At 41.6% G+C, this 26,751-nt stretch overlaps 1 protein-coding gene across 2 annotated transcripts; it reads right to left on the bottom strand.

The window, feature by feature from the left end:
• spsb1 (splA/ryanodine receptor domain and SOCS box containing 1) lies at positions 1–25,243 on the bottom strand. Of its 2 annotated transcripts, XM_066690752.1 has the most exons (4): positions 25,037–25,243; positions 14,917–15,108; positions 7,047–7,921; positions 1–1,716 (listed from the first exon to the last, which is right to left on the bottom strand). In XM_066690752.1, exons 3-4 carry the CDS (start codon positions 7,738–7,740, stop codon positions 1,589–1,591), a joined length of 822 nt encoding a protein of 273 aa, XP_066546849.1. In that variant the 5' UTR covers positions 7,741–7,921; positions 14,917–15,108; positions 25,037–25,243; the 3' UTR covers positions 1–1,588. The 2 variants fall into 2 exon arrangements, with proteins under 2 accessions (XP_066546849.1, XP_066546848.1); XM_066690751.1 differs by lacking the exon at positions 14,917–15,108.
• Positions 25,244–26,751: the final 1,508 nt, after the last annotated feature.

The raw sequence follows: 26,751 nt of genomic DNA, 5'->3' as shown, positions 1-26,751 counted from the left end.
TTGTTCATTTATAAACTTTATTAGGTAGTTACGAACATTATCTACAGCATTGTATACAAATAAAACTGTGCAGGCCTGAAAAAGGGGAAAACAAAACTAACTTCAATATGGTGATTAAGCAGTACTGGGAGCACATGCTTATCAAAAATAAAATGCCAAAAACAAGGAGATTTTGCACTTTAAAATCTGTAAAATAAAAAAAATATATATATTACTCCCCCCGCACCACCACCTTGCCTGCGGAAACTAGCAGTCCTTTAAATAAAAAGTAAAAAAAGGCTGCATCTAAAGTGATTTATAAAAGTTATTTTACCCCCAAAAAATGCCTCATGGCAGCATATCCTGCCTTCTACCCCAACACACAGTGGACGATTAACAAGGCACCCTGCAGGAGCATCCCACCTATACAGCAAGTTTTCAACATTTTCCAGTCCAACCCCAGTGCAAGGGCAGTACTAAGGAGACCCTTTTGCACTGCAGCAAAATGAGTGCAGTTTCTTCCTGGGACCTCATTCAGGCTGCTGAAAGGCTGGTACAAAAACGAGCATTAGGATTTCTTAATGGATATGCCAAGTGTAAATCACAGTGATTTAATACTTCTGCTAGAAACAGATGAACAATTGCACTTTTCAAATGATGCAATGAGTAATTGGGTAATTTTGGTCCCTTGGTTTATTTTCCCAGCATGCACAAAACCTGAAACTTTCAAGGCTCCAACTTTGTGGCTGACCAAATTAGTTTTCAGGACAGTCAGCTGCTTCCTGTGCAAACAGTGGGGATTAGCAATTTCTTCTGTAACTGCTTTAAGTCACGACAATCAATGTCCGTTTGTGTAGGCGCTTCTAGGAGCGGAACGGCTCATCTTCTTACACGAGGCTATACAAGAGCAAAATAAGTAAGATCCGAGTCAATTAAATCACCTTACTTGAGCCTCAGATATAAATGTCATACTTTTAAAATGTGAAAATGCTGCATGATTAAAAAAAAAATGTACATAAAATCTTACTAATGGATCTAGTAGTCAAAGTCCAGACCAGACGGCAGGTTACAAGATACCATTTAGAACATTAAATTGGCTAAAAACAACATTTAATACGAAGGTTATTTTAGGTCTCAAAAGGTCAAATCTAGCCTTTTCATACACTAAATGCACAGCAAACATATCCATAAAGAAATCCAAGTTTCGTTAACAGGAAAGTTAATGGTGGCACTGCAAGGAGAACTTCATTCTTACATTAAAAAGGGGGGAATAAAAATACATCTAGGAACCACTGAAGACAGAGGTTCAACAAAGCTGGGGAGTTCCAGCAAAACCATTGCACTTCTCAAATACAGGCAAGAGCACCACTAAAAACCCTTTAATTCCACATCCATAAAAAGTGACCTGTAAATTTTCCATAAATATTTCCAGTATATTATTTGAAGCAAGTTGTTATTTGGAACAGTTGGTGAAAATAAGAAACCAAGCCAAAAAGTAAAAAAATAAAATAAAAGTGGTAAGAAAGCCCACACAGATTGGGATCAGAGAGGAGAAGCTCAAAGGGAATGCCGCGCCCGGCCGTTTGCTGTGGCGCAGGCACTCCCATCATCATTGGTAGAGCAGGTAGTTCTTTAGGGAGGCTGGCAAGGGGAGCCCGTGGATCTCGCTCAATCGCTCCTTCCCTAAAGCCACTCGGACGGAGCGGCGACACAGGTCCATCAGAGGCAAGGGCTCCGCTGCAGAGGAGACAAAATGCACCAAGTTACTCCAGGAGAAAGATGACAAGGAGGGCATTGGGGCAAGGCAAAGGTGGAGTCTCACAGGTTTGCACCTCTCTTCCTAAACTCATCTCCTCTTGCATCCTCTCCTCCAATTTTCAATGCTGGAAGAGGGTCAGACTTTTCCTTAATTTCTCACTGCCTCCCCACCCCCGGGTGCCCCTTTGCTTCAACTCCAAACTTGGACTTGGACTTCCTTGCCCACCACGGCTTGCAGAAACACTGGAGTGTTCCTTCCACCTGCTCTCAGCATCCCTCTGCACTGGCACAATTATATGGAACATTCTACAAAAAAATAAAAAATAAAGTCTACAGGGTAGCCCTGGCCCAAGTTGTGTGCAAGCCAGACCAACTGAAGTGCAGACCCAGTCCTCCCTGGCAGCTGGCTGACCTGCTTCTCCCATATACCTTTTCCAGGTGGTGGAAAACTAGTGCATTCATGGTCTTCCCTCAGCCCCATGCTGCTCCTGCACTTCACAGTTGTAGCCAATTGAAGATACTGCCCTATTGCTCTTCTTGCGGTGCTGTCCTCCTCCCTCTGCTCTTCCATTTCCTGAAGCCTCTTGTTCATGCCACTCATCCTCCATTGGCCAACCCATCTAAACACTGTGAAACCGCTTCAGGTCTTTACTTATAACCCCCCCCAACAACATCTTCTCAATCTCCATAGCTTTAAGCAGAAACAGTTTTGCCCATAATGAGACTTATCCGCACCACAGTGCTTTGCTGCCCCACTGCCATGTTAAGAGCGCTACAGGGGAATGGGGACGGCGCCAAGCAAAATTCAATATTTTATTCAGTCTGCCAGTAAAACATCTTGGTTAATAGCATTAGAGGCATTAGTGCAAACCCAGTACACTGAACCTAACTGTGGGTTAAACCCTTTCCTGAGCTGAAGCCTGCATCTTCCTCCTTGCAGGAAACCAGAAATGTTCATCTGAGGTCACACACCAGTGATATGTGCTGCCGATTAGGAAACTAAGCAATGCATTAGCACAAGTAAAATTGGGCCTAATTTTAAAACCGTAAAAAAATAAAGATAAAAATAAAAACCAACATTCCCAATACTTTGTTATGCAACGTCTGCTTACAACCCGTTCTCAGGAGACGGGGGGGGATTCTGCATTCTGCCAGAAAACAGACATTCGCTTCAGCCAACCTCTGATGTCAAGCATGAGTCTGTGAAAACATCCAGCCAGAAGCTTAAAGAGACTTTCCTGAAAATGGTAACACCTGCATCCTGAATGTTTTGCAACAAATGCATCATTGCCAGCCTTGCTTGAGTTTCCTGCAGTTTTTTCAAGTTTTGATACTGTAGTCTCAACCCTCCTCCAAAATAACACTCCCCTGGAGCAGTCTAAGCAGCCTAATTCAGAAATTGTGTCACTATTCGACTGTCTGCCATCTGTGCACAAAGTTTCAGAAGTCGCAGAGATGAAAGGGTCTAAAGGGCAATTACTACAGACTATTGTGATAAACTGTTCTGGCTGTTGAACACATTAAAACAATCCAGGACAGCTGTAGTGCTGTACTTTACCAATATCCTCTTTATGAACACCAATAATATCACTCCAATGAAGAGGTGTCAAAGCACACTATACAGAACAGGACCTACCTAAAACTTATTTGCAAGTACACAGCGTAAATCTTTAAACAAGTTTCATAAAAGGATGTTTTTCCATAATTCAGCAAATCCAGTATGCAATGATCAATTTCTCACGAATGCTTTGAGAATGGGTGGGAGTCCACCTTTTATATTGCACCCATGTAAACTACAACACAGATTGCAAGCCATTATCCCCTTGATGCAAAATAATATTACTCAAGTTTGACAGCCAGAGATAAATGCGATTGATATAGAGCAAAACTGAACTTGTGGTGATCTACAAAATGGTGCATCAAAAAACAGATGCCTTGCAGTATATTTAGATTGTACTTGTGGCACTTAGCTGATCAAATAAGCATCTCCACATATGGTACAGGAAACGTGTACAAACTATTGCATATGCTTTTTTTCTGTTGGAGAAGATGGATTTTCAAATGCATTTAAGTCACTTTTCTTGGCTGTTGCATTGAACAGGAGAGTACTGTAAATTAAAATCATGGTAACTATATCCTATTTCAGCTAGGGTGGGGCAATATGAAATGACATCACAGATAGACGTTCAAAATCATGCGAAGGGTGTGCGCAGGAATTGTAGTAATCACATTTTAATGGCATTACATGTTTGATTGGGGGGGGGGGGGGGGGGGGGGCAAGAATATTTTAAAAATATAACTGCTTAATACCCTGCAGCTGTGATAGAAACTAATACAATGGTCTCTGAATGAACCTTAAAGCAAGAGTATCACCTGCAGACAGTGAAATGTGGACTACTTTATTCAACACAGAAAAAGTATAGCCTATTAAATGGGAAAATACATTTGGTCACCCACAGCAGCAAATGAAAGGGTAGGAATGCAGGTGTTCAAGTACTCATAAAAAACCAAAACTGACTTTGGAAGGGGTAGAATAAAAAATTGTCATTAACGCAGCATGGACAACGATAAATGTGTAATAAAAGTTTCCCCCCCCCCCCCACCACTGCCATAGCATTCCTAAATCAAAATTCCTCCAGTCATATCAGTAAAAATCAAAAACTTGCGTGGGGTTAAAACTAGTAGTTTCAAGTCTTGAGAACAGTATGATTTTAATTTAGATCATGTTAATAGGATCTATTCAGACGTCCATGTTCCACAAATTGTGCAAAAAGCAATATTAGGATGTGAAAGTTAAAAATAAAAACACTAAACTCATCTCATATGCTGATGACTTATTTTTCAGATCCTGTGGTCTGCATCCCTAAAGTTGCTACTTTATTAGAAAACATTGGTTTATTCTCAGATTAAATACATTAACAAAAGGGAGTGCTTCTCAATCAATTATGCTGCAATGAGACTCAAGTAAATTTAGCTCAAATCAGGCTTCACTTTTCCGGGAGTAAAAATCACTTGCTCTTCTCTCTTCGTCAAATTATACACCCCTGCTCACTCAAAATCAAACTCCTTTCAAAGATGAACATTTTACCTACATTGCTATACGTTTCAGTGTCTCCCTATTTTTATACCAAAGTCCTTCTTTCAATCTCTGGATCAGTCAATTACATCCTTTATTTGGAGGAACAAACCTCCCAGGATCTTTAAGGTGCTTCAGAGAAGGTCAAGCGGTGGCCTGGCCGTCCCTAATTTCACGTTTCATTACTGGCCTGCCAAGATCAATACAATTACTTTATGGCTTCACGTACCAGATACAGACTAGTGCCCACTACAGGCACATGTGCCACTCATCTACTTTCACCACTTTGGTTTGGTCCTCTCTCTCCTCCTGACCACATCCTGCTACACTTCTAATCTCATTGTACCCTCAACACTTAAAATGTGGTCACAATTTCATATTCAACTCCGACTTAAAGCCCCTCTGCATTGTGTCCAATTTGAGGTAGCCATTTACTTCCTCCTACTACTTTTCGCAGCCTTCTCCTTGTATGACAATTCCTTTATTAGATCTCCAATATAAGATCTGGGTGGGAGAGGTATTTGGGGGTAGAATTTACAGACTATTGGTTGAGGAGGGCTTTGACGCGTGAACTCCACACCATTCTGTGCCCGTCTGAGATTAATTCAGCTTAAGGTCTTACATCATGTCCACCTATCCAAGTCTAAGCTTGCCAAGATGTATCCAGGATTGGACGGGTGATGTGCTCACTCTCCTGCTGATCTAACTCGCATGTTTTGGTCTTGCCCTAGACCATATTTTTGGACTTTCATTTTTTTTTTCCACACTAGTTCAAAAGTATTTAAAACCAATATAGAACCTTGCCCATTAGCAGCAATTTGAGGTTTCTTTAGCGGATCAAGTTGTTTGGGAGGGTCAGGCTGATGTGTTGGCATTCACTATGCGTTTGGCCTATCAGAGTATATTACTAGGCTGGAGGTCTCCTGCACCACCCTCTGCTTCTTGCTGGGTTAAAGACTTTTTTTTTATGTACAATAAGTTGTATTCTAGGTGGCAACCTTTTATTTTACACCTTGAACAGCTGCAAGTGTCCCCATGATTAGATGGTATGGATAGGGAGTATTCCAGAGACTACTGGGTGGCTGACTTTCCTCATGGTTTTGTTTGTAGACATTCGCAAAGAGCATTTGTAGGCAGATGCAACGCGCCAGAATAAAACCCTTGGCTAACAGCAATAATTCTCAATCTTCTGGCTTGCATTACATGAAGTTTACCTCCTCAACAAATACGGTTCATGCAAAACAAGATGTAACCAGCAGAGGAAATCTTGAGAATGCTTACATGAAACCGTTCTAAATGTCAGACTTAAGATCTTGTGGTATGGAATGGGAGCAAGCATTTTATTCTTAACTAAGCACAAACTAGTATTGATTTAAAATACCTGGTGTTTGCAGGCTTTGCACCTTTACAAAACAGAGAAGCATCAAGGAAGACACCATTAAAGCCTGGCCAGACATTTGGGGGCACACAGATCAGACCCACGAATTTTGCACAAACTAACCAAAAATGTAAATGCAAATGTAATGCTCCCTGCTCTTGGATGGAGCAACAGCAACACCTTGGTTAAACTGCAAACCTCAATGATTCAACCGTACAGATCATTTATCGATAGACAACTTTCCATTTTAGACAAAAATTGACACGAGACACTTAAAATGTACTTTTGTTTAAACAACCCCCCCCCCCCCCGACTAAAATAAATAAAACCTCCAATAAGAAAGCAAGCAGAAGAGCAGTCCCCACCTCCCCTACTGATTGGATTCGGAGAATTGTCCCTTTGACACAATCCTGGGAGCTTCTGCAATGGAACACAATGTACAAGAGAGCGATGACATCATAGCCTCGATCAGGCTTGCGGAACTCTACACTCAGCTGAACATGATCACGCAGCCAGTCATCTTATGTACACCTACCGACCAGCTATTGCAGCAAACCCTTAACAACTTGGTTCTCTCCTCTTTAAGCACTTCAGGAACATTGTAAAGAAAAGTGAAATTACCATTTTAAAAATCTAAAAACACTAAATCTTAAGATGTTATGATTGAGGTTAGACTGCAAGGCTGTCAAACATGTTTTGGAAAGGTTCCTAAATGGTTTATGTAATCATTAAATACTGTGACAAATCTAACTGCAGCAATATACTGGAAGATACAGAAAGGTCAAAACTGATTTAAAAGTGAGGCAAACAAAATTGAGAAAAAAAAAAAAAAAAAAAATGGGGCAAAATACTTACGATCAAGTCCATTAATGTATCGGATTCTGATTTCACAGTGTCCCCAGACAGCGCTCACGACGGGGTACAGCTTCTTCCCCTTTAGTCCCCTAAAAGCTACTCCCAAATACTGTCCATCCACAATGAAGCTGAGCGTACCTTCATCCATGTCCAAAACCACTAAAAACGAGTCCGGTACGATGAACGTCTCGTCCGGCTCCAAGAAAGTCGGGTAGGTCTTACTGGGCTGGTTTTTGCCGTCGTAGTAGAGTTTATTCCTGCCGAGGTCCCAGCCCCAGGATTCACTGTTATTTCCTACGAGTGCAGTGTATCCTACAGAATGCAAGGGAGCGTCACCAGTTGCCACGCCAACCACCGCATGGGTGCCCCTCTGTCGCATCGCCCAGCTGATCTCCCAAACGTGCAGTCCCCGGGTGTAGCCCACCTTGCCTCGGATCCCATCCGTGCTCTGTGCCACCGGATGCCGGTGAAATATTAATTTGTTGTCCTCCTTGACAAATATGTTCAGTGACCGGTCGTCATTGTTCCACGAGTGCTGGATTTGGACATCGTGGGAGACGGACGGCATGTCCAGCAGCATGTCCAGCCGAGCAGGCTTAGTGTAATCGAGGGCCTGCAGCTCCAGTTTTAGAGGCCTAAATGCCGGGTCCCTCATGTCAACGGTCTTTATCCCTCCAGGAACCTTTTGGCCCATATTCCGTGTGCGGCTCACCACCCCTTTTAAAAAGAGAGAGAGAAAAAAAAAAAAAAAAAAAAAAAAAAAAAAAAAAGCAAACTGTCTAATCAGCGGCCCCTCCTCCTCCACCAATCAGATCACCCAGGGTCACCAAATCCAGTTCAGGTTGCTAGGAGATGTCAAACCAGGTGCTGGTCACCTGCAAAGAGGGAGAAAATTAGGTCAGGTTAATCATTACAAATACTCAACTCCACTGGAGCAGAATTTCATAAATAAGTGAAAGAGGAAGTCTAAGTTCAGGGGGCAAGAAAAAACTAGTTTGCAGCTATATGGGTGGTCCACACAAAAACAAAAATGTTGGATAAATCTATTCAAATGCTCTTTAGCTGGAAGCATGACCATTCAATGATTTCCATGATTAGCAAGGTGAGCAACATAGGTTACTCAAGTGCATTCAACTTCAGGATTGTACTCTACTACCTTAAGGCATGTTTGTCACAGGTGCAAAATTCCAACTAAAAATGTACAACCCTAAATAATTTCCATATACAGTTAAACTTTTTTTGATCATGCCACTTCTGTTGGCATTAGCAAATTCCTGCCAATTTGTATTTAGCAGCAGGCAAACTTGTTCCCACAGACTCCAAATCTGTATGAAAACTGCACTGAAGCCTGTTGCTTTTCTTTGCTGTAGATTGTGATAAACTAGCCTTACCTTTGGACTGTAGAACACACCCAGCCAGAAATCACAACAGTAAGTGGGGGGAGAATTGTACAGCCATTTCCTTTTATAAGTTCGTCTAGTCAGAAGATAACAGGAAAGGCAATATTAAGATGTCTGGCTTTAAAAGTAAAAAATATGCAGCTGCGCCTTCTGAAGGAAACCACGAATGGCAGATTTAGGCTCACAGCCACGCTGGCAGCCCGGGCAGGGCAGAGACAGGAGAGGTCACCACACCAATTCAGTCGTGTGTCAGAGCACTGCTGTATTAAGACTTCCTTTAGTTACATACCGTGACCTTATCCCCAGTCACCCTGGCAGAACGTACTTCTCCATGGAGGAAGGAGATTAAGGGATGCATTCCTAACCCAGCATCATTCAAAATTCAACACTACAGCTTAGGCTCTCTGGTTGAAGCGCATTAGATTTCAAATTAATAATGCACTGTGCTCACTGGTGCGGAAATCTTTCCACCACCCATGAAGAAACCTCCTCTGGCTAAATTTACAGGTTTTTTTTTTTTGGGGGGGGGGGGGGGGGGGGTTGCAAATTGACAACTGTACATTGTAGTGCATTACAAAATGCTTACATCAAGTCTGTACAGTTTCTTGGCAATACAAATATGCTTTCAGGTTACATTCATCAACTCTGTCTTAGCATGTACTGGGAAAACTCTCGGGTCAGATTACTTCAACGCATAAACTGAACGGAAAATAAACCTCCCGATGGGTGTCCTTGTGGTTCATCTTCAACCAATGTGTTGCCAGGTGAGGGCTGCATTATGCAAGAACTTCAGAGGTGAGGGGCAGCTTGAAGTGCATCACTAATAGACTGCAACCAGCCAGACAGCCAGCCAACCACCTGCTTCGGTGTAATAGCAGGGTCCAAAAAGGGCTTGCACTCAAAACACTCGACGATTGGAAACGCACAAAACATTAAACGCGTCAACTTAATTTGCATATGTTTAACGTACCAGGATTTACATAAATTGCCTCCTTGTTCCTACCAACAGCACTTTAAAATAGACAAGTAAGAACATCCACACCCCATGCTTAAGATCAGTAGAAAGTTTTTATGCTTGCATACTTAAGCGGAGGATCATCCGATTGCCCAACTCCATTTAATCCATTTGTGTATGATCTGCAGGAAAATACTGCAAAAATGGTCCCAAACATGGGAAGCTTGGGGCATACTTGAAATTCAATATGAACCAAAGGCATTGAGACATTAAACAATTACCCCATCTACCGAGGCTAAAGTATACTGCTACACAGGGCAAAGGTTGAGACCCCACAGACACGTTAAACATGCCATCCCAATAGGGTTTAATAGTAAAAATCGCTCTACAAAATCAGTCCAGGAGCAGAAGGAAAACCGTACATCAACAATTAATAGATCTTTAGCAGAAGCCACAGGAGCTTCTGCAATTTGCATTCAGATTAAAAGCAGACTGTGATTTTTAAAAGAACAGTTTGAAGTGTATACAGAGCAGTTTGGATGTGCGAGAACTGAAAGAGTAGCCTTTTCTTATAACAAACTTCTACAATTCACTGGGCTACAAGATCAGAGCTCCCACCTAGGAAAAACACACATTACAAACCACCATTACCAGAAACACAAACCAAGGATTATCTCCACATTTTTTTCCCCCCATGGTTCACCTTGCATTAACTACATAGTCTGTGAACCTGGTGCTCAAATGCATGTTCATTCACTAAAAGCATTGGTCTCTTGGATTCAAGAACTGAAATTCCCTTTGTTACCTGTATTCTAGACCGATTTTTATTTAGTGAAGACCTTGCCAGAAAAGTACACAGGTGGGTAAGGTTGCTATATCAAAAAAAAAAAAAAAAAAAAAAACAGAATTATACATCAACCATTGAATTGAATTGGGCAAGTTCACTGCATGCTACAAACTGAATTGCAATAAATGAGGAAAAGCTGCAATACCCAAATCATACTTTGATGTACGAGCCATATGCAAGCAGCCTCTGCCATCTCAGAACCTCAATGCGGTGCATTAAATTAGTAACTACACCCACCAGACAACCACATATTCCTGCAGCCTGAACTCCCAACCATTAGATATTTATCTGCCCTGGATGAGTGAACTGAGGGTTATCAACATATCGGAGAACTCTGGCCTGAAGACTGGGGAAGGCAAGCAGTTTAAAGGGGTCTCAAGGGAACTTGCTGTAACCTTCCAGGCAGGCAGAAGGGAGCTGTGCTTGTGCATTATAAGTAGCAGACTTACTAGGCTAACCACTACAGAGCTCTTGACCTAAAACAAAGATACTTTCATAAATGGTCATCAGCTAGATGGTGGTGGGTGGCTGTACATGTTCATGCATTGGAAGGATGGATCTTCAGGTCAAATTTTGATTTTACGTCACTCACCGCCCCCCCCCCCCCCCAACACTTTAAATTTTCCCATCTATTAAGGATTAAGCCATAGCTACCCGAGCACAAAGGGCAGACAGATTAACACCTCATTATCACTAAAGATCAGACGTCATTTGAAACAGCTGCCATTCACATTCAGTAGCTTACCACCCACTGCTCGTTTTCCTGCTTTGCCGGTTGGCTAGCAGGATAAAAGGCCACAGCCATTCACAGCATTGTGTGCTTTGATCAGGTCAACATGCTGCTCATTGAACTCGGTAGTTTAAAGAAAAAAAAAAAAAATTTAACAGCACCCTAAACTTTAAAAAGCATTAATCTTAAAACACAATGCCAATAAAAATAAACTTAAGTGATTTGGCTTGCATTAAGTGGAAAAGTATATACTGTGTGTGAGATGAGCTGGGACAGAAATTAACATGTGCAAAATAGATGTGCCCCTACCGGAGAGCTTTGAAAACCAGGAGGCCAAGACCGATCCCTGCTTAGAACTGGTCTGAATGTCCAGCTCCAAAATCTCTAAATCTTACAGACATCAATTGCCTGCAATCAACTAATCAGAAACAGGATAGAGACGGACTGTCAAAGTCACAACACATTGTGGTTATTTACTTGGCCAACGAGAGACTTCCATTCAACAAAAACTGAGCAAAAAGGTTACAGATCACAAATAATGCACAGCTGTGATGCTCATGTGGTTCATGCAACTCGCTTCACTTAGACAGCATCACTATTCAAGAACACATTACACTGGGCATTCATGGTGTTCAACAACGAGAAACTCCTAGCATCACCCAGATCAACACAAAACTGACAGTTGCGAGACAGTACTTCTGAAGGTTTTATTGAATTTGATACTGTAAAATAAAAGACTTAAAAGATGTTTATATATAAAAAAAAAAAAAAAGCTGGCTTGTTGAGTAATGAAAGGCAGTTAACACCTCTCCTTGGCTCTGCCCATTGCTCCACAGTGCTTTGACAGCTGTTTGCACAGCAGTAATGAAAACCTAAAAAACCCACACTTAGCTCACCCACTGACTAGACAGGTTAAATTGCTCTATTCCACTCGGGTAGGCTGCCAGGACAGCCTCGGTCAGGTGGTGTTCAGATAAGACCAAAGCATTTTGCAAGACTGCTCCAGTAATTGCAGACAAACAGGGGGCCACAGACCAAACACACCCAGTCTGGTCAAGAAGATGGGCTTGAGTATTTCATGCTCTTCAGTCATGACAGTGGTAGTCACTATTAAAATAACTGTGGAATGCATCTATGCATGTATAAATCATTTGTTTGATTGCTTTGGGGTACAAGGATTGAGTGTAGGCAAATTAACTGGTTCACAGGATACCTAGCTTGCCAACAAATCACATGAACGTTAACATGTATAGCCAGGGAGAGGAATACCACTACTCCCACAAGAAGTCCACTTCCTTTCTTTAGGAACTGGGACAATAAACATCAACAGGGCTGAAGAGTAAATTTTAAACTAGGTAAAATAAAAACAGCCAAGCTGGAGCTTCATGAAGATCAATCATTTGCCTTAGCAATGGTATACACGATGAACACTGGAGGGCCACAGCACTGGTTCAAGTTAGTGGGCAAGCTGGACAAACTCTGGAACAGGCAAATCAAGATGGGGGAGAGCCAAGTGTGGATGTCCGTTAGCAGCTTGCACTTCTGTGGACTCTTCTCTTCCACAGCATCTGTAAATGGCACATTTGAGACTGGGCATATGAATGCGAGACCTCAGTCATTAATTCATCCATCTGCAATAACTGCTTCACCCAGTGCAGGGTGAGGTCAGCCATATCAAAAGTGAGTGGAGACTATACAGAGGAGATGCTACAGAAGCTTTGGTCCCCTCAGCACCACATTCCCCTCCTCCCCAGAGAGAAAACAGTGCATGGAGAGCACACATGACTGGACTAATTTCCTGGCAAGGCAGTTGACACCGTGAGAAAATGACTACTCCGTTTCAGTATTCAGATGGGTTAGGAGAGCTAGACAAGCCAACCCCTGCTACCCTTAAAGCAAAGGAAATTACAACATTTCCTTTTTGTTGCATGAATTACACTCCACAGAAGATAACACCTGTTCATAGCTCCCATGGTACAGTATAACAGATCCTTCAAAACTTTGGAACAGGACGTTCAGCCACTTCTACCCTACCATCAACAAAAGGAAACTCCATCTCCAATGCATTAGCTACAGCCTGCATTTTAGCCATTAACACCTCACACCAATTCTTCAGATACAGAAAGTAAAATTGGGAACAAAAGTTTAGCTCCCAATTACACTAGTGTTCCAAGAAAGCAGCTTACTTGTTACTGAATTAAACAAAGTATATACAGGCTTTAAAACACCACAGAGATCCATTACTAGAAAATGGGGAGACTTACTTCCTACATCAAGACAGGCTTGAACAACCAATGACCATTGAAAAGCAATTCAAATCACGACAGGAAAGCCATGCAAGCAAGCAAGGACCTTGAGAAAAGGAAATGCCAGCTTCCTATCAGTGTATCTTGCAAAAGGCACTCAGCATAGATCAACATAAGGCAAGTGTTACTTTATTTGCTCTTCAAATAATTTAGAAGGAGGCTCGGTACAGTAGGGCAAAGACTCTACAGAAGTCTTCAAATTTAAACGGGTTTAATGCTACTGCCCATTCACCCATTTATCTCATAGAAGCAGCTGGTGAGAACCAGGCAGTGTAGCAGCTAACCTATAACCTTACCCAGTTTGTGAAAATGTACAATTTCCTGAAATTAGTTGCACACCCCCTCCCACTCACACATACCATAAAACACACCTTAGTTATTGGAAGCCAACTCAGGGAGTTTTTTACCATCTTGGTAACAAGAAAATGGCATCTGCAGCTGCTGGTTAAAAACAAACAAAGAGCCATGAAAGCGCAGACATTTTCCTCCTAAACTGCACTATAGTGAAAGAAATGCAATGAACACTGCCAAAACATTCCAAATAACTAAAGTTTTAGATTCTGTATATTGTCCGGAGCTCCAATAAAGCAATGTTAGAGTAACCTTTCAATTAAAATGTTAATTTCAGTCTTCACTTCCTCACTGATCTTGCCTGTCCTCACCTCCCCCTGGTCATTAAATCAAAATGACAAAAGGATCCCAGACAAAACCTGCCAAGCCTTTTCACTTCAGGTTCCCAGCAGCACAGTGCAGATTTCCCCATTGCGAAATTTAAAACTCTAGCACTTACCTGCTGAATCATGCTGCGTGCAACATCACCTGGTTAAGGTGGCACAACTGAGAGGAGGCAGCCTATAATTAATCTTTCAAGAAGGAAATACTGCAAAAAAAAAAAACTGCACCCTGTATTTGTCCGACAGGCTCAAGTCAGCCATGCTTTATCAATCCTGCAGTAGAACAAGTTTTTTTGTATACCACCAAATGAGGTCCAGAGATTTTACATTTTTAATAGTTAAGAGCCAATAATCAGCAACTTGACGAGTTATTCATTGACAAAAATGGCTGCTCAGGACAGTGCGTTTAAAATCAATCCCCTCCAAGCACACCTAATTAACCACCATACAACTTAGCAATACAATACTGTTTTGAGGCATTCGAATAAAATCATTGTCAATTAGGAGGGAGAGGTGGTTTTTTTTTTTTTTTTTTTTTTACATTTTTTTTGAATTAAAAAATACCAATCACAAAAGAGCAGTTAATTGGCAATTAACCCTCTAACCCCAAGCTGGCTGCAGCAATCAGGGCAGAGATTTAAATTCCCCAAGAACTGTTAAAATAAGATGAGGCACAATATTGAGTATGTACAATTATCAAAAGGAACTGCTGCATCAGGATTTACATTTATCTTCCTAATTTTAAAAGGATTGGTGACAATTGATCTAGTTTTGAGCATTGGATTTTAGGGGGGATAAGTCATTCACCCGCTGCAAATAATGCAAAATTTCAAAAGGTTTCCAGAAAAGCTTCCGGCTATATAAAGTCACCAGCATAAGACAATTTTGCCTACATAAGCAGGGTTAAAGTCCTGAAACTCATACATTTGGCCATGTCCACATACAAGTAAATTCTAACCTGTCACACCAACACTCTCAGTGGTCTTGCTCCACGAACTGCCCAGTGTTTGCAGTCACCATGGTAACCAGTCACCATGATCAATAAAGCATAAAATGTCACGTCATCTCAACCCCAAGTATCCAGGTCTGGCTGGAATTTTTTTGAATGCTTGAAATGCTTCCATTCTGGGAAGGACGAGTGTCACAGAGCCTGCAAAAAAATTACAACTCATTTATAAACACTTCACCTCCTTCAGTTTAATGACAAAGGCATTGCACACATTCTATAAATCAGATTCAATTCTATACCACAAAAATACTGGAAATGTGAACCTTGTCAGGTTGTTTCTTAAATAGGTGTTGAAGCAGCCCCTTGCAATGTTGTGCTAACGGCAGCTTTGTTTACCAATACTCTACGGACAACTTCAACACTAAAATGAAGAGGGTGTTTCTTCAGGTACAGCATACATGGGAGAGGAAAGTTACCCTTTGAACACAAAAAAAAAAAAAAATTGAAATGAGTGACATTCTGACCAAATTTCAAAAAGCAATCAAGACCTGAATCGTTTCCAAAACGTGTGGCAACTAAAGTTGCCGCTTTAAGGCACAGAAGACGAGGCAAATGCAGGTCAACAGTCCCTGTTCCGATCACACCCACAGCATTAAGGCACAGAAAGCGATTTAAAACTAGACTCTCGAATAATGTGGTTTACAGATCTAACTTTGGCATTCAAATACAAGGTTGCGAAACTGCTGAGGCAGTTGAGGAGTCTGCCAAAACCCTGGAGCAAATAATTGATGTGGAGGACCCTCAAGTCCCCCTACAATGTCCCATAAGCCTCTAACCGCCACCCCACCAGTCAGACACAAACCCCTTTAGCAAATGACCTTACCTGCCCCACTGGGGCAACAAAGCCCATAAAAAACCCAATTATACCACAGCCAACCCCAAGGGCTCACAGAGGGAGCCTTTTTGGCTCATCACAAGTGTCCCTGTGCTTTTTCACCATGCACAAAAGCTAGGAATTGCATATTTCTCAGCTCCTAATAAGAGCATCTCAAGGCCTACCCCTGGGGCTTAATTGGGTTCCAATCAGAGACCGCGCTGGCATATGCGAGGGAGACTGGGATCTCCGAGGTTCTGCAGAAACATTCCCTCGGCAAGGAATTCCTCCAAAATATAAATTTCCCCAAAAAATCTCCGACCTGCACTACAGACTGGGCCTCTGGATTGCAGGAGAGATCCAGGATCTTAGGCCACAAGGACAATCTAAGCCTTCCTCAGACTTATTTTGGTTATTGAAATAAGAGCAAAAGAGGTGGGGTGAGAAAACTGACTAAGGTGATGCTTAGCCTATACAGTGTAGCAGTTTCAAATGTCAACTTTCCCCACCTCCCCCCACAGACTATAAATAGTGCCGAAGGATCCCACCAACGGTCATTTAAAGTAATATTCCATCAAGAGGACAATATAAACAGCTACTTTTGGAAGGCACTTAACACTCTGTAAAATAGGTTTGTTTGTTCTGAAAGTGGAGCTCAAATCCTTACAAAAGTAAAACAGCGCCACTGGAAAACTAAGAAGGGAGGGGAGGGTGTAGAGTTTATCCAGGTTCCAGTTACATGGAAAAATCCCCTACAAGGACAGCCAAATCTCTACCCCCCCCTATGCAATTAGGAAAATCCCACCAGCAGCACACAGGTAGGTTCTGTACTATAGGTCAATGGAGTCAATGACAAATCCTTGAGCCACATGAATACCCCTTTCAGGTCATGTTATTAATGCTAAATTTAAAAAAAAAAAAAAAGTGCCAGTGCTAAAAGAACCTTTATTTGAAGACAGGAGTAACACTAACAGTACAGCAAGAGCCATCTCTGAAAGACCATTGCATTGAAAGTTGTTTGACGAGGCAGTGGCTTTGCAAGAAACGCACAATTCAGCTTCACAGGAAAGCGAAGGGTGTTTTGCCTCCCAAAGGCTGCGATTGCACCCCTGGCTGTAGATACTTTGTCTGTTCCAGTAAAACAAAAGATTTAATGGATGCCACCGTCTCTCCCCCACACACCAGCAGAATTAAAAAAAGTAGTATTCTTAAGCAGCTCAGGTGGGAACCAAAACCAGATGAACCTTTGGCCCCTGAGGACCAATGTGGAGGAATCCTGCACTAGGATGTAAAAGGGGAAGGAATCTTCAGTGCTGCCCAATGCTCTGAGAATTAAAGAAAAACAGCAGGTCACCATGGATACTGCTTCCACACTATGACTTAAACACATTGGATTCCCTTTTGGCCTGGAAACACCAAGGTCTCGTTCAGCGAGTTCTGCTATTCAAATATTGCACATAGGAGGTCAGAACATCAGTGGCAAGTTTTCCACAAACATCAGTTCACACCTAGATGTCCGAGTAAAGGGTGGGGGAAGGAATATTCCCCCCCCCCCCAAAAAAAAAACAAATTCTGCCCTAAATATAAGCCAGACTTATTAACATCCTCCATTTAAATTGTTTAACAGCTAGCACATGTACAGTGCCTCGCTTCAGGAGGTCCTCTTGTAAACAAACCCAGAGGTAAGCATCTGCGGAAGTCTTACATTCGGACTTCAGCTTGGAGTACTGTAATAATGGATCTCCCCAATGTTGTTAGTCTGTTCTGGCTCAGTCTGAATTAAAATCTATTGCTCCAACCACAAAATCAGCATGGTTGATTCACTCAAAGTTCAAATACAATAACTGAAATAGTAGGGACTAAATCCTGGCTGAACACCATTCACGACTAGGCCCTATATAGATTTGTAGCTCTTCGCAAAGCACAAACTTGAAAGATAGGCTTATTCACTAGCACTTTGTTCAGGCAGGGAGACCGATGGCTAAACTGGCACACCTGCAAATTAAATCCATCATACCAGCTACTCTAGGGCACGCAAGAGATGGTGTCTGATGTAATGGGGAGGTGGGGTGGAGGCTGCATTCAGACTCTGAGTAAACACATTTGTATTATTTTCACAGTAACACCTTGGGTTTTCCTTTTTCATCACATGTGCAGAACAGTCCAGCAGCTGTAAAATGTTTTTAATGGTCAGAAGAGCCAACAGAATGCCACTGGAGTGATTGCCAAGAGCAGTCAAGTTTTTATATTAATCTGTATTCAGGTTCAGGAAAGGTAATGTTTGGATAGGACAGTGCACATGCAAGAACAAGGCATCTTGAAGGAACTTTGAAGAGCTTTAACCTACACCTGTATCCTACACTAGGGATCCCACAATACTTGGAGACCGCATTTGACCAATTCAGTACACTCATGCGCGTTTGTGCAAGATTAAATCGTACTGCTGTGCAGATGCAGACGAGAGCATGACCTTCCTCTTGCACACAATTACTGGAAGACAACTGGAGGGAGAGGTGCTGTCTGGCTTTGAGACCTCCTCACATCACCAAAGTCTAAATATCAGTTTCTAAGCTAAAAATAAGTCCGCTCCTCCTTTGTTATACCACCTCCCCCCGTTTAGCTTATTTGCCCAACATGGCATTATGGGTTAAAAAGACAAGGCTAGAAACCAAACCTCAGCTACCCACTACTTATCCATCAAGAACAGTTCTTCTAGTCTTTCAGAAGGAATTTCTTTAGCTTTTTTTTTTTTTTTTTTTTTTTTTTTTTACATAGAGTACACTTGGCCTCTTTCCCTCAGACTTAGAGGGCATCAAGGGGTTTCCAAGGATGAGTGAAGTTACACGAAGGCTAATAAAAAGCTCCAGCTTCACTGAAACATGGGTTAAGGGAGGGAAGAACAAACACCTGAAACCAGAGGGGAAAATATAAAGGTTATTGAGGAAACCCTTAACCTCACATACCAAAGATTATAACTGAACATTTGTTGCTACGTTTAAATACTCCATTCCCATCCTCCATAAATACAGTACTGTAGAACAGCTACCCTCAGGTCCTGTAGCTGCTCAGGGATTTCTAGGTTTCACTCCAGCAGAGATCTTTAAAATCCTCAGAACTTGATTGTTCAAGTTATTCAGACTCAATGGCCACCGTTTAAGATTTTGAGCCTTCCATAGTTTTGACATTGACTAGAAACTCCATAAGGCTTCAGTTCTTTCACGTCAGAAAGAAATTAATTCCACTCAACTGGAATGAGTGGACAGATGGCATCAAAGGCGAGAGAAAGGGGGGTTCTAGCAACACTGTCAGTAGCTGTATTGAACTTTTCTGGCCTCACAAGTATAGATACAGAAACCAAGAACTAAGGCCCACCTACACAGAGTCACCTTAGCATCGCAATAGGCAAGAAGAGCACATGAAGATTAATGGGCAAAGCTTTTGAAAACATTTACCTAAAACTCAGTTTCTGCCAGTCAGCCAACTAGAATTGGCAGGAGTCCCCTACCCACCTCTTCCCCTGTACCTCCCTTTTGACTGCTTTCAAAAGTCAACATAGGGGAGGTAAATGTAGTTACCTCCTGCCAGAAAGAGTGCCATGGTTTTAGCTGAAGGATCCAAGAAACTATTTTCAGTCCATCCGAGAGCAGCACTCCGCAGAAGAAGCACTGCGGAACAAGCTGCCCATTATACAGCATGCCCACGATGGTCACAAGCTTCTGGAAAGTTTACAGTGCGTTTCTAGAACCTCCAGGTCTGTACAGCTTGCCTAGGGATCTCTAAACACAGACCTGCCGTACTGCTGAACTTTGCCAAAATCTAGTCAGGAAGTCAAGAGAGCAATATAATGCATCCAGAGCACCAGGGCCAATTAAGGTTGGGATCAGGCTCAAAAGGTGCCCAACAGCAGAACCCAGATGTTAAGCTGCAACATGAGCAAGACCATAAACAAGCTGGCTGCAGTGGGTGTACAGGAATGCTTCCACCTGCTGTACTTCACCCTCACAACCTGCATTTTGAACTTCGCCTACTTCATACCTTTTTAGATCAAGCCATCACGAGAGCTAAAGCCTATAAATAGGTTGTTCCAAACAGGGCGCTCACATGCACCCATACACTAATCAGCTTTACAATTCCATGACCCATACACTGCTGCACCTAGCATTAAAAAAAGCCAAGAGGGCACACTATTGAAACTGCACTGCACACTCACTGTCCCCCATGAACTGCAAAACCTACTTCCTCATTTGGGTGTATTCTGTATTAAGCAGTCTTCCATTCAATAAAATCCAGCATGCGAGTAGTGAGGGATTGAGGGCATTACAACCACTAACAAGGCTTGTAATGTTAGATTGCACAGTTAGATTGACCTCAGACTGTGACAAAAGCTTTATTATATACTGAAGTTTCATTATGCATGTAGCAAAACACAGCCTGTTCTCATTTAATGAGGAGGCTGAGCCACAAGTACCTTGGGGGGGGCAGCAACAATATAAAAAAAAGTGATTAATTCATACACTATCAAGTTCAGCAGAAGAAAAAATAAAACTTAAACAGCCCTGACTTTGGAACATGATACAAACCAAAATCAATTCCGCCCACCCCCCCTTTATCTTTATAGATGAGGAACATCATACACGGGAATATACTCACAGTTATGCGAGGACATTGTCATTATTGGGATCCACGTTAAACCCGGAAAGATTTCTGGATCAAAACTAGTCAAAATAAAATTGTCTGCAGAAAAAATAGCAAAATTTTAAGTGCATGACAGCCCTGCAAAAGGTAAGATCGTACCTTCAGATGCCTTTCATTTTGTTCAATGCACCTTGCAAGTCCCTAGAGTGCTCTGAAATTAGATGAACTGAGAGGCGATTCTTGCACTTGTCTGCTCCGTATTCGCTTAGTGGAATCCCCTTCCATCTTCGTAAAAGGTCCTGTTTCATGCCTGACTGGAGAAGTCAATTCCAACTCCTAATTTTACACCATTTTGTGGGTGGGGGGGTTAGTTCAGACTTCTCACACACATCTCAGACTCACATTGCCTCGCTGTCATTGACCCAGAAAATGTTACTCACAAAGCCTAGGCCTCTTAAAGTCTAGCAGGTTGTTCAAGTAATGAATCATGAGAAATCGATAAACTGCCATATAAAAAGTGGGGAATTGTACAACTTAAGGGTTACCTTTATCAAGGCTATTTAACAAAATGCAACAGATCTGCATCATCTGGAGATATAAATCATTCTGCTATAATTTGAGACCTTTAGATAGCTGCTCTCTAATGAAGGTATTTAATGAAGTCGTACAGTTCAAAACTTGGATTTTCTCCAGGGATAGGTTCCTTTTATGAAGTAATGCTGGTCGGCATTAAGTGTAGTCCCTATGAAGATGTAATCAAATTCCTGCCAGTCCATGTCATTACTCCTTCTCCAATTATGTCTGCTGCAATTGAGACCATTCCAAAATTGGCTATGAACACCCAGGCTGTAATTTCTACTACTTTATCAATTTCTACTGCACAACAGAATATACTAGAATTCAGACCAACAGGCAAGTTATTTCATGATTGCACAATTACAGTCCTTTGCTTACATCTATGTTCAGACATTTGCAAATTGGGGAAAAAGTGCCAAATCAAGACAAACTACACGATCTACACAGAAGTGCATTTAGTCATGATGCAACCCACATTGAAGCAGATTTGCTTTGCTTACACATGTATAAGGGTTAGCCAAATATACAGATACACCAAGGTTAACAGCCATCAGCAGAAACAAGTAGTTTACATTTCATTGACAAAAAAAAGCCACCATATTCAGAATAGAACCAAGCTGCAGGTTGTTCAAGTTCCTTTCAACATAAACACAGACTTCAATCAGTTTCATGCTTTGCAACAAAGGATTCAAGAACAAGGTATTTCCTGTGCATGCAGCACTACGGGCTAATTTAAGAGTCTCACAGTCTAGACATTTGACCTCCAATAGTGGATACTGGTTTAGGAAACTCTCAGGAAGGTGGGGGGGAGGCTGACTAAATAATTGGGACTTCACACCACTTCCCATAACACATACTGTATCACACATCAATCCACAAAGTTTCTGTATTACAGTGGCACATGGGCAATCCCCCTCCCTGATCCCAGCCCATCCTTCAGACTCATACATTCCAAACCGAAGATTAACAGTGCCTGATTTCCACAGCATTTTTGTTGTTGTTGCAACTGTTGATTCATCGATTGAGACAGACTTTAAGCACACCAGACTTCTTACAAGGAAGAAATGCAGTTACTTTCACTTCTTAGTCATGCAAATGTGTGTAGAGGTAGCTTGTAAAATGCATCTATGCAACTCATTTCAGTCCGTTTGTTCTAACTGGACAAGGTCATCTGCCAAGAAATAACTAAATCACCTGAAGTAGAAGTATAACTTTACCCACCAAAGAGCAGATGCTGGGAAAACATCTTGATACAATGTATATACCCACACAACCCAACCAGTCTGCATGGGTTTGTAGCAGGAAAGATTTTAAGACTGACTTGCAAGATGTTTACAGAACAGCAAGCATGTACCTTGAGTAAGGCTTCAAATCCTTGTGCTGGAGAGTCACAGCAACTCCATAGAACTACCCACCAAAGGTAACTAATTCAACCATTTTCTCCTTCCAGTTGTGAGGGTTAGAGATTTTAGGAGCCAAGGCCCTATGTCCAGGCCTGCGGGAGCCCTGCGGGAGCCCTGCCTTAGAAAAGAGAAGGCTGCAGATCTCAATAAAAAGCACACATCAACCAATGTCCATGAACAACCAGCAACTGCCTTAGGCCCTCCATGATAAGGAAGGAGAAAACTAAAAATGCAAGTTATGCTCATTTGCATAAGGACTGGTTTAAGTCTCCACCGTGTTGAACAAATATCAGCTCATTCTCCACTAATTGTAACAAGGCAGGGGTGTGCGTGCCTATACAGCATTGATGCCCGTGCAATGTAGGCCAGGTAATGTAATGTGGCAGGCTTTAAAACAATGTTACACATTGACCTAGTTTCTGCTCTCCCACCCCTTCTGTACTGTAATAGAACACCACAAAGAGAGATAAGGATTTTGCCAACTGATTTGTTTTTAAAAAGGAAAATTGTATTTTAAAAGAAAAGTAAAGAGGATCAGTCCAAATAGATGAATGTTTCAGCAGTGGTTAGGCTATAGCTTATTTGTCATGACAGTCTTCCTAAACCATCACGGAGTGCATGCTGTAGTTGTAACTCCAACACAGCTTGGGAAACTCATGTTCCTAGTTTCTGCTCCACCTGAGGACACAATTACTAAATCAAACCCTTAAAATAACACTTTAATACGATATTATTAAAGTAACCGTTCGCTTGCCATTTGGAACGGAGAAAAGGCGAAACGATTAAACTTTGTCAAATTAAGGTAACTTAACATTCCTCACATGAGAATTAAAATAAATGTCGAAAACCGCAGTACTATGAGCTCCAAACAAAACTATCACCAACTATCATTACGAAAGTGTGCGAGGTTAAAAATCAGAAATTAAGTTAAAATAGATCATTTAAAAACTGCGGGAACTTCTACATACAACATAGAAGCGGATTTAGAAAAGCAGCCCCCTCTCCTTATTGTCGTTTAAAAACGACAGTGATAAAGCACGTACAGGGGTTATTTCTAGCAGCATAAATCCATTTCATCACTGCTTATTACGACCGTGTTAAATGCCTCCCCATAGTGCAACACGTCTCCTATACAAAGTCTATGTTTGGCTATGGGGATATTAAAACAAAGAAGAGAGAAGGAGAAGCCCTGGGGTGTTTGTTAAAAGAGAACCAATGTAGCTTTGAACTAAGTTGGGGTGGCGGGAATCTTCGCTTTTAAAAGGCGCTTTGTTTTGTTGTTTTTTTTATATTAAAATTTGAATTAATCGCGCTGTAATAATTGAATATTATCACGTCACTCAATTCGTGACCTTGTACCGTAAACGCAGCGCCGATTACGTCATGCGATAAACAAGACCTTGGGCAAAATTGATCCCTCTCGCCCATCAGTCGGTTGATCACTGTCCCCTGCGGTATACTCTTACAAGGTTAGCGTATTACTACTAAATGCATGATCGTGTAGGGTGTTTGCATTATTTGATTTCATTTTAAATCAAACTTGAACAAAGCATTTTAGAAGGTACTTTTACTGTGGAAAGCCAGGAATTAGACCTTATATAAACCACTTAACTAGTTTTGTAGCGCCTGTTCAACATGAACATTAAGAGTTCACGTTAGCTACGGGAGATTTAACATGTACTTGCATGTATTAATCCAGCAACAGAGAACATCTGCACTACTCAAAAGCATGCAAGTATTATACTACCGCAAAGTTTAAAAATGCATTTAAAAAAAAATGCTTGCCAGTTGTTAGTAAGTATCCATTTAACACAGGTGGGAAATCCCTTCGATTGGTTTCATCAGGGCTCAGCTACACGTTAACGTTTGTTGCCCTCGTTACAAAATAACCTTCGCTAATAATCCACGTGTCTATAAGTATAGATGCAATGTTTCATTCAAAAGCGAAAAACGTAAAAAAAAGCAATTTGAGACGTCTGCTTTAGTCAAATCGAAAGTAAGAGTAGCTTCCGCTGAAAACAAAAGCGCATTTTCAAGTGGTAAAGGAGTAGGAAAAAAAAAAAAAACAGTACAAAGCCTTCTTTGATTCAGTGCATCGCGGTAAAAGTTTGATGACAACACCAAACAAACGTCAAATATTAAGTCGTATTCGGCAGCGTACCGAGCCTCGCTTTCGTACATTTATACATGTAACATTATCACTCGCCTTCCCATACCGTGGCGAGATCACGGACCTAAGGAAGAGCTAGTTTATTCGCAAAAGTACGGAGAACCATTACACACAAGCATACTACAAATGCGCATTCATTCTCAACAGTCCTACAAAGCTATATAAACGTTGTTTTGCATTATTAATCGTTGCAACAGCGGCACTAAAATGTAAAACAGGAAGTCAAGTCGCAATATATTATTTACATTAGGGTGCTCCCGTCTCTCGAGTGCGAAAACAGAAGTGGGGGGGAAAAGTTGTTAAACGGGCATTTCAATGTAGCATTTCTCCCGTTTTAATGAGGAAAAACAGTTATATTCCACCCATGTTCCTCAAAGTACCCTTAGTTTCAAGAGGACTTGCTTTCGTGTAGAGTCGTGATCGTAAATTAAAACGCAAACCGAGCCGCTCCGAACAACGAGAGTACTGTACCTGCCAACACACAGCGGCGCAGTCAAGACGGAAGAGGAACAAAAAGGAGCACCCCTTTTTGTCATTCCCGTACTAGTCCATGTCTATTCCTTTTATCCCCCTCTCCCTCGTCTTGTTTGTGTCGGGATGGGTTTGTATTGAGGGAAATGATGGCTGCTACTGCGAGAGGAGAGAGAGACACAGCAGGCGCTCACTCGGGTCACATGGTACAAATAGCTCGCAGCTGCCGGCCCGCGCCTCCCCGCCAGCTCATTAGCATACTGCACTGGGCGTCAGCGCTATTAAAGATGTAGTTAATTAAACAAGAACCCGGGCTCATTTACCCCACTCCACTGCCTCGACAATGACCAGACACACACACACACACACACACACATATATACATACACATACACATACACATACACACATACACATATACACATACACATACATGTGTGTGTGTGTATATATATTGTAATTGATTGAAATATGTATGTTTGTTTTTATGTATCTTTTTCCCTTTCTTTTCTTTCTGTTTCTTGTACTAATCCATTTCAAATGCACGCAATTGAAACGGTATGGCATAATCTTGTAGTTGGCAGTAGCTAACAGTCCAATGCATTATTCTCTGCTTGGAAATTAAAATAATAATTGCTATCATCATCATCATCATCATCATCATCATCATCACAAAGGTCAATTGATATTCGCAAAATGGGGGCAGTATAACTTAATTTTAGTCACTTGAGGGACATAAAACAGCTGATTGTACTAGTCTTTCTGCGAACAGTGTTAAAGAGGGTTTCCTTGTGCCTCCGGTTCTTTTCAGAACTGCTTTGATCTCTGTCTGTTTTTGAACTGCTCTCAATTTGTTGCTGGGCAAAAATCTCTCCGGAGGGTATATTCTCCAGACGATTGTGCGTGTGCACTACAGTACATGTAATGGAGGTAGAGCGGCCACTAGGTGCCGCTTCACCTGCCCTGGTGCTTAACATTACTTGGCTTTTTAACACGGCGACTAGGCTAGTTAGTTGACGAAATGTCTATTAGAGATATTACTAACCGTGATATTTGTAAAACAAAAGTAGATTAGCATTGTATTCAGACAGTTTAAAGTATAATAGGTTGTTTGTAAGCTTAGGCTTCAGGTGGGCATGCCTCTTAAAATGATACACTAACCGCTTTAAATTGAACTGATGATGATGATGATGATTTATCTGTACGGGTTCTCTGGTTTTAATGAATGCTGACAGACTCCAGCTCATGTAACCTTATTTCCTGGTATATGTATTACTCATTTATATTAAGTAGTCTCCCTCAAGAGGTTGTGCTAATTGCTGGTTTTGGGGAGAATGGCTGCCAATAGTTAAGATCTTTGTACAACAGTGTACTGCCAACACTGAAGGGATGTTATGGTGGTTAGGCATGTACAGGTAGGTCCATAAATATTTGGACAGTGACACAATTGTCAAAATTTTGGCTCTGTATGCCACCACAAAGGATTTGAAATGAAACAATCAAGCCCCTAAAATTGGGGGGACCACATATACAAATGAGTTTAATTCCTACACTGTTCACCCAATTTGGATGTAATTACCCTCAAATTAAAGCACTTAAAGCACATCTTGATTGTTTCCTTTCAAATTAATTGTGGTGGTGTACAGAGCCGAAATTATGACAATTGTGTCACTGTCCAAATATTTATGGACCTAACTGTATATACCAACTTGAAA

This window comes from Amia ocellicauda, chromosome 18, assembly GCF_036373705.1.
Source record: "Amia ocellicauda isolate fAmiCal2 chromosome 18, fAmiCal2.hap1, whole genome shotgun sequence".
NCBI lineage: Eukaryota > Metazoa > Chordata > Actinopteri > Amiiformes > Amiidae > Amia > Amia ocellicauda.
Note: the sequence above shows the minus strand (reverse complement) of the source record. Positions and strands in the feature narration are given on the sequence as shown.

Bases quoted from the DNA above. Each gene is read 5' to 3' on its own strand.
- spsb1 (XM_066690752.1), bottom strand. From the start codon at position 7,740: ATGGGCCAAAAGGTTCCTGGAGGGATAAAGACCGTTGACATGAGGGAC. The intron at 1,717-7,046 runs GTAAGTATTTTG...TCTCCTCTGCAG, and splicing joins ATACATTAATGGACTTGATC to CGGAGCCCTTGCCTCTGATG.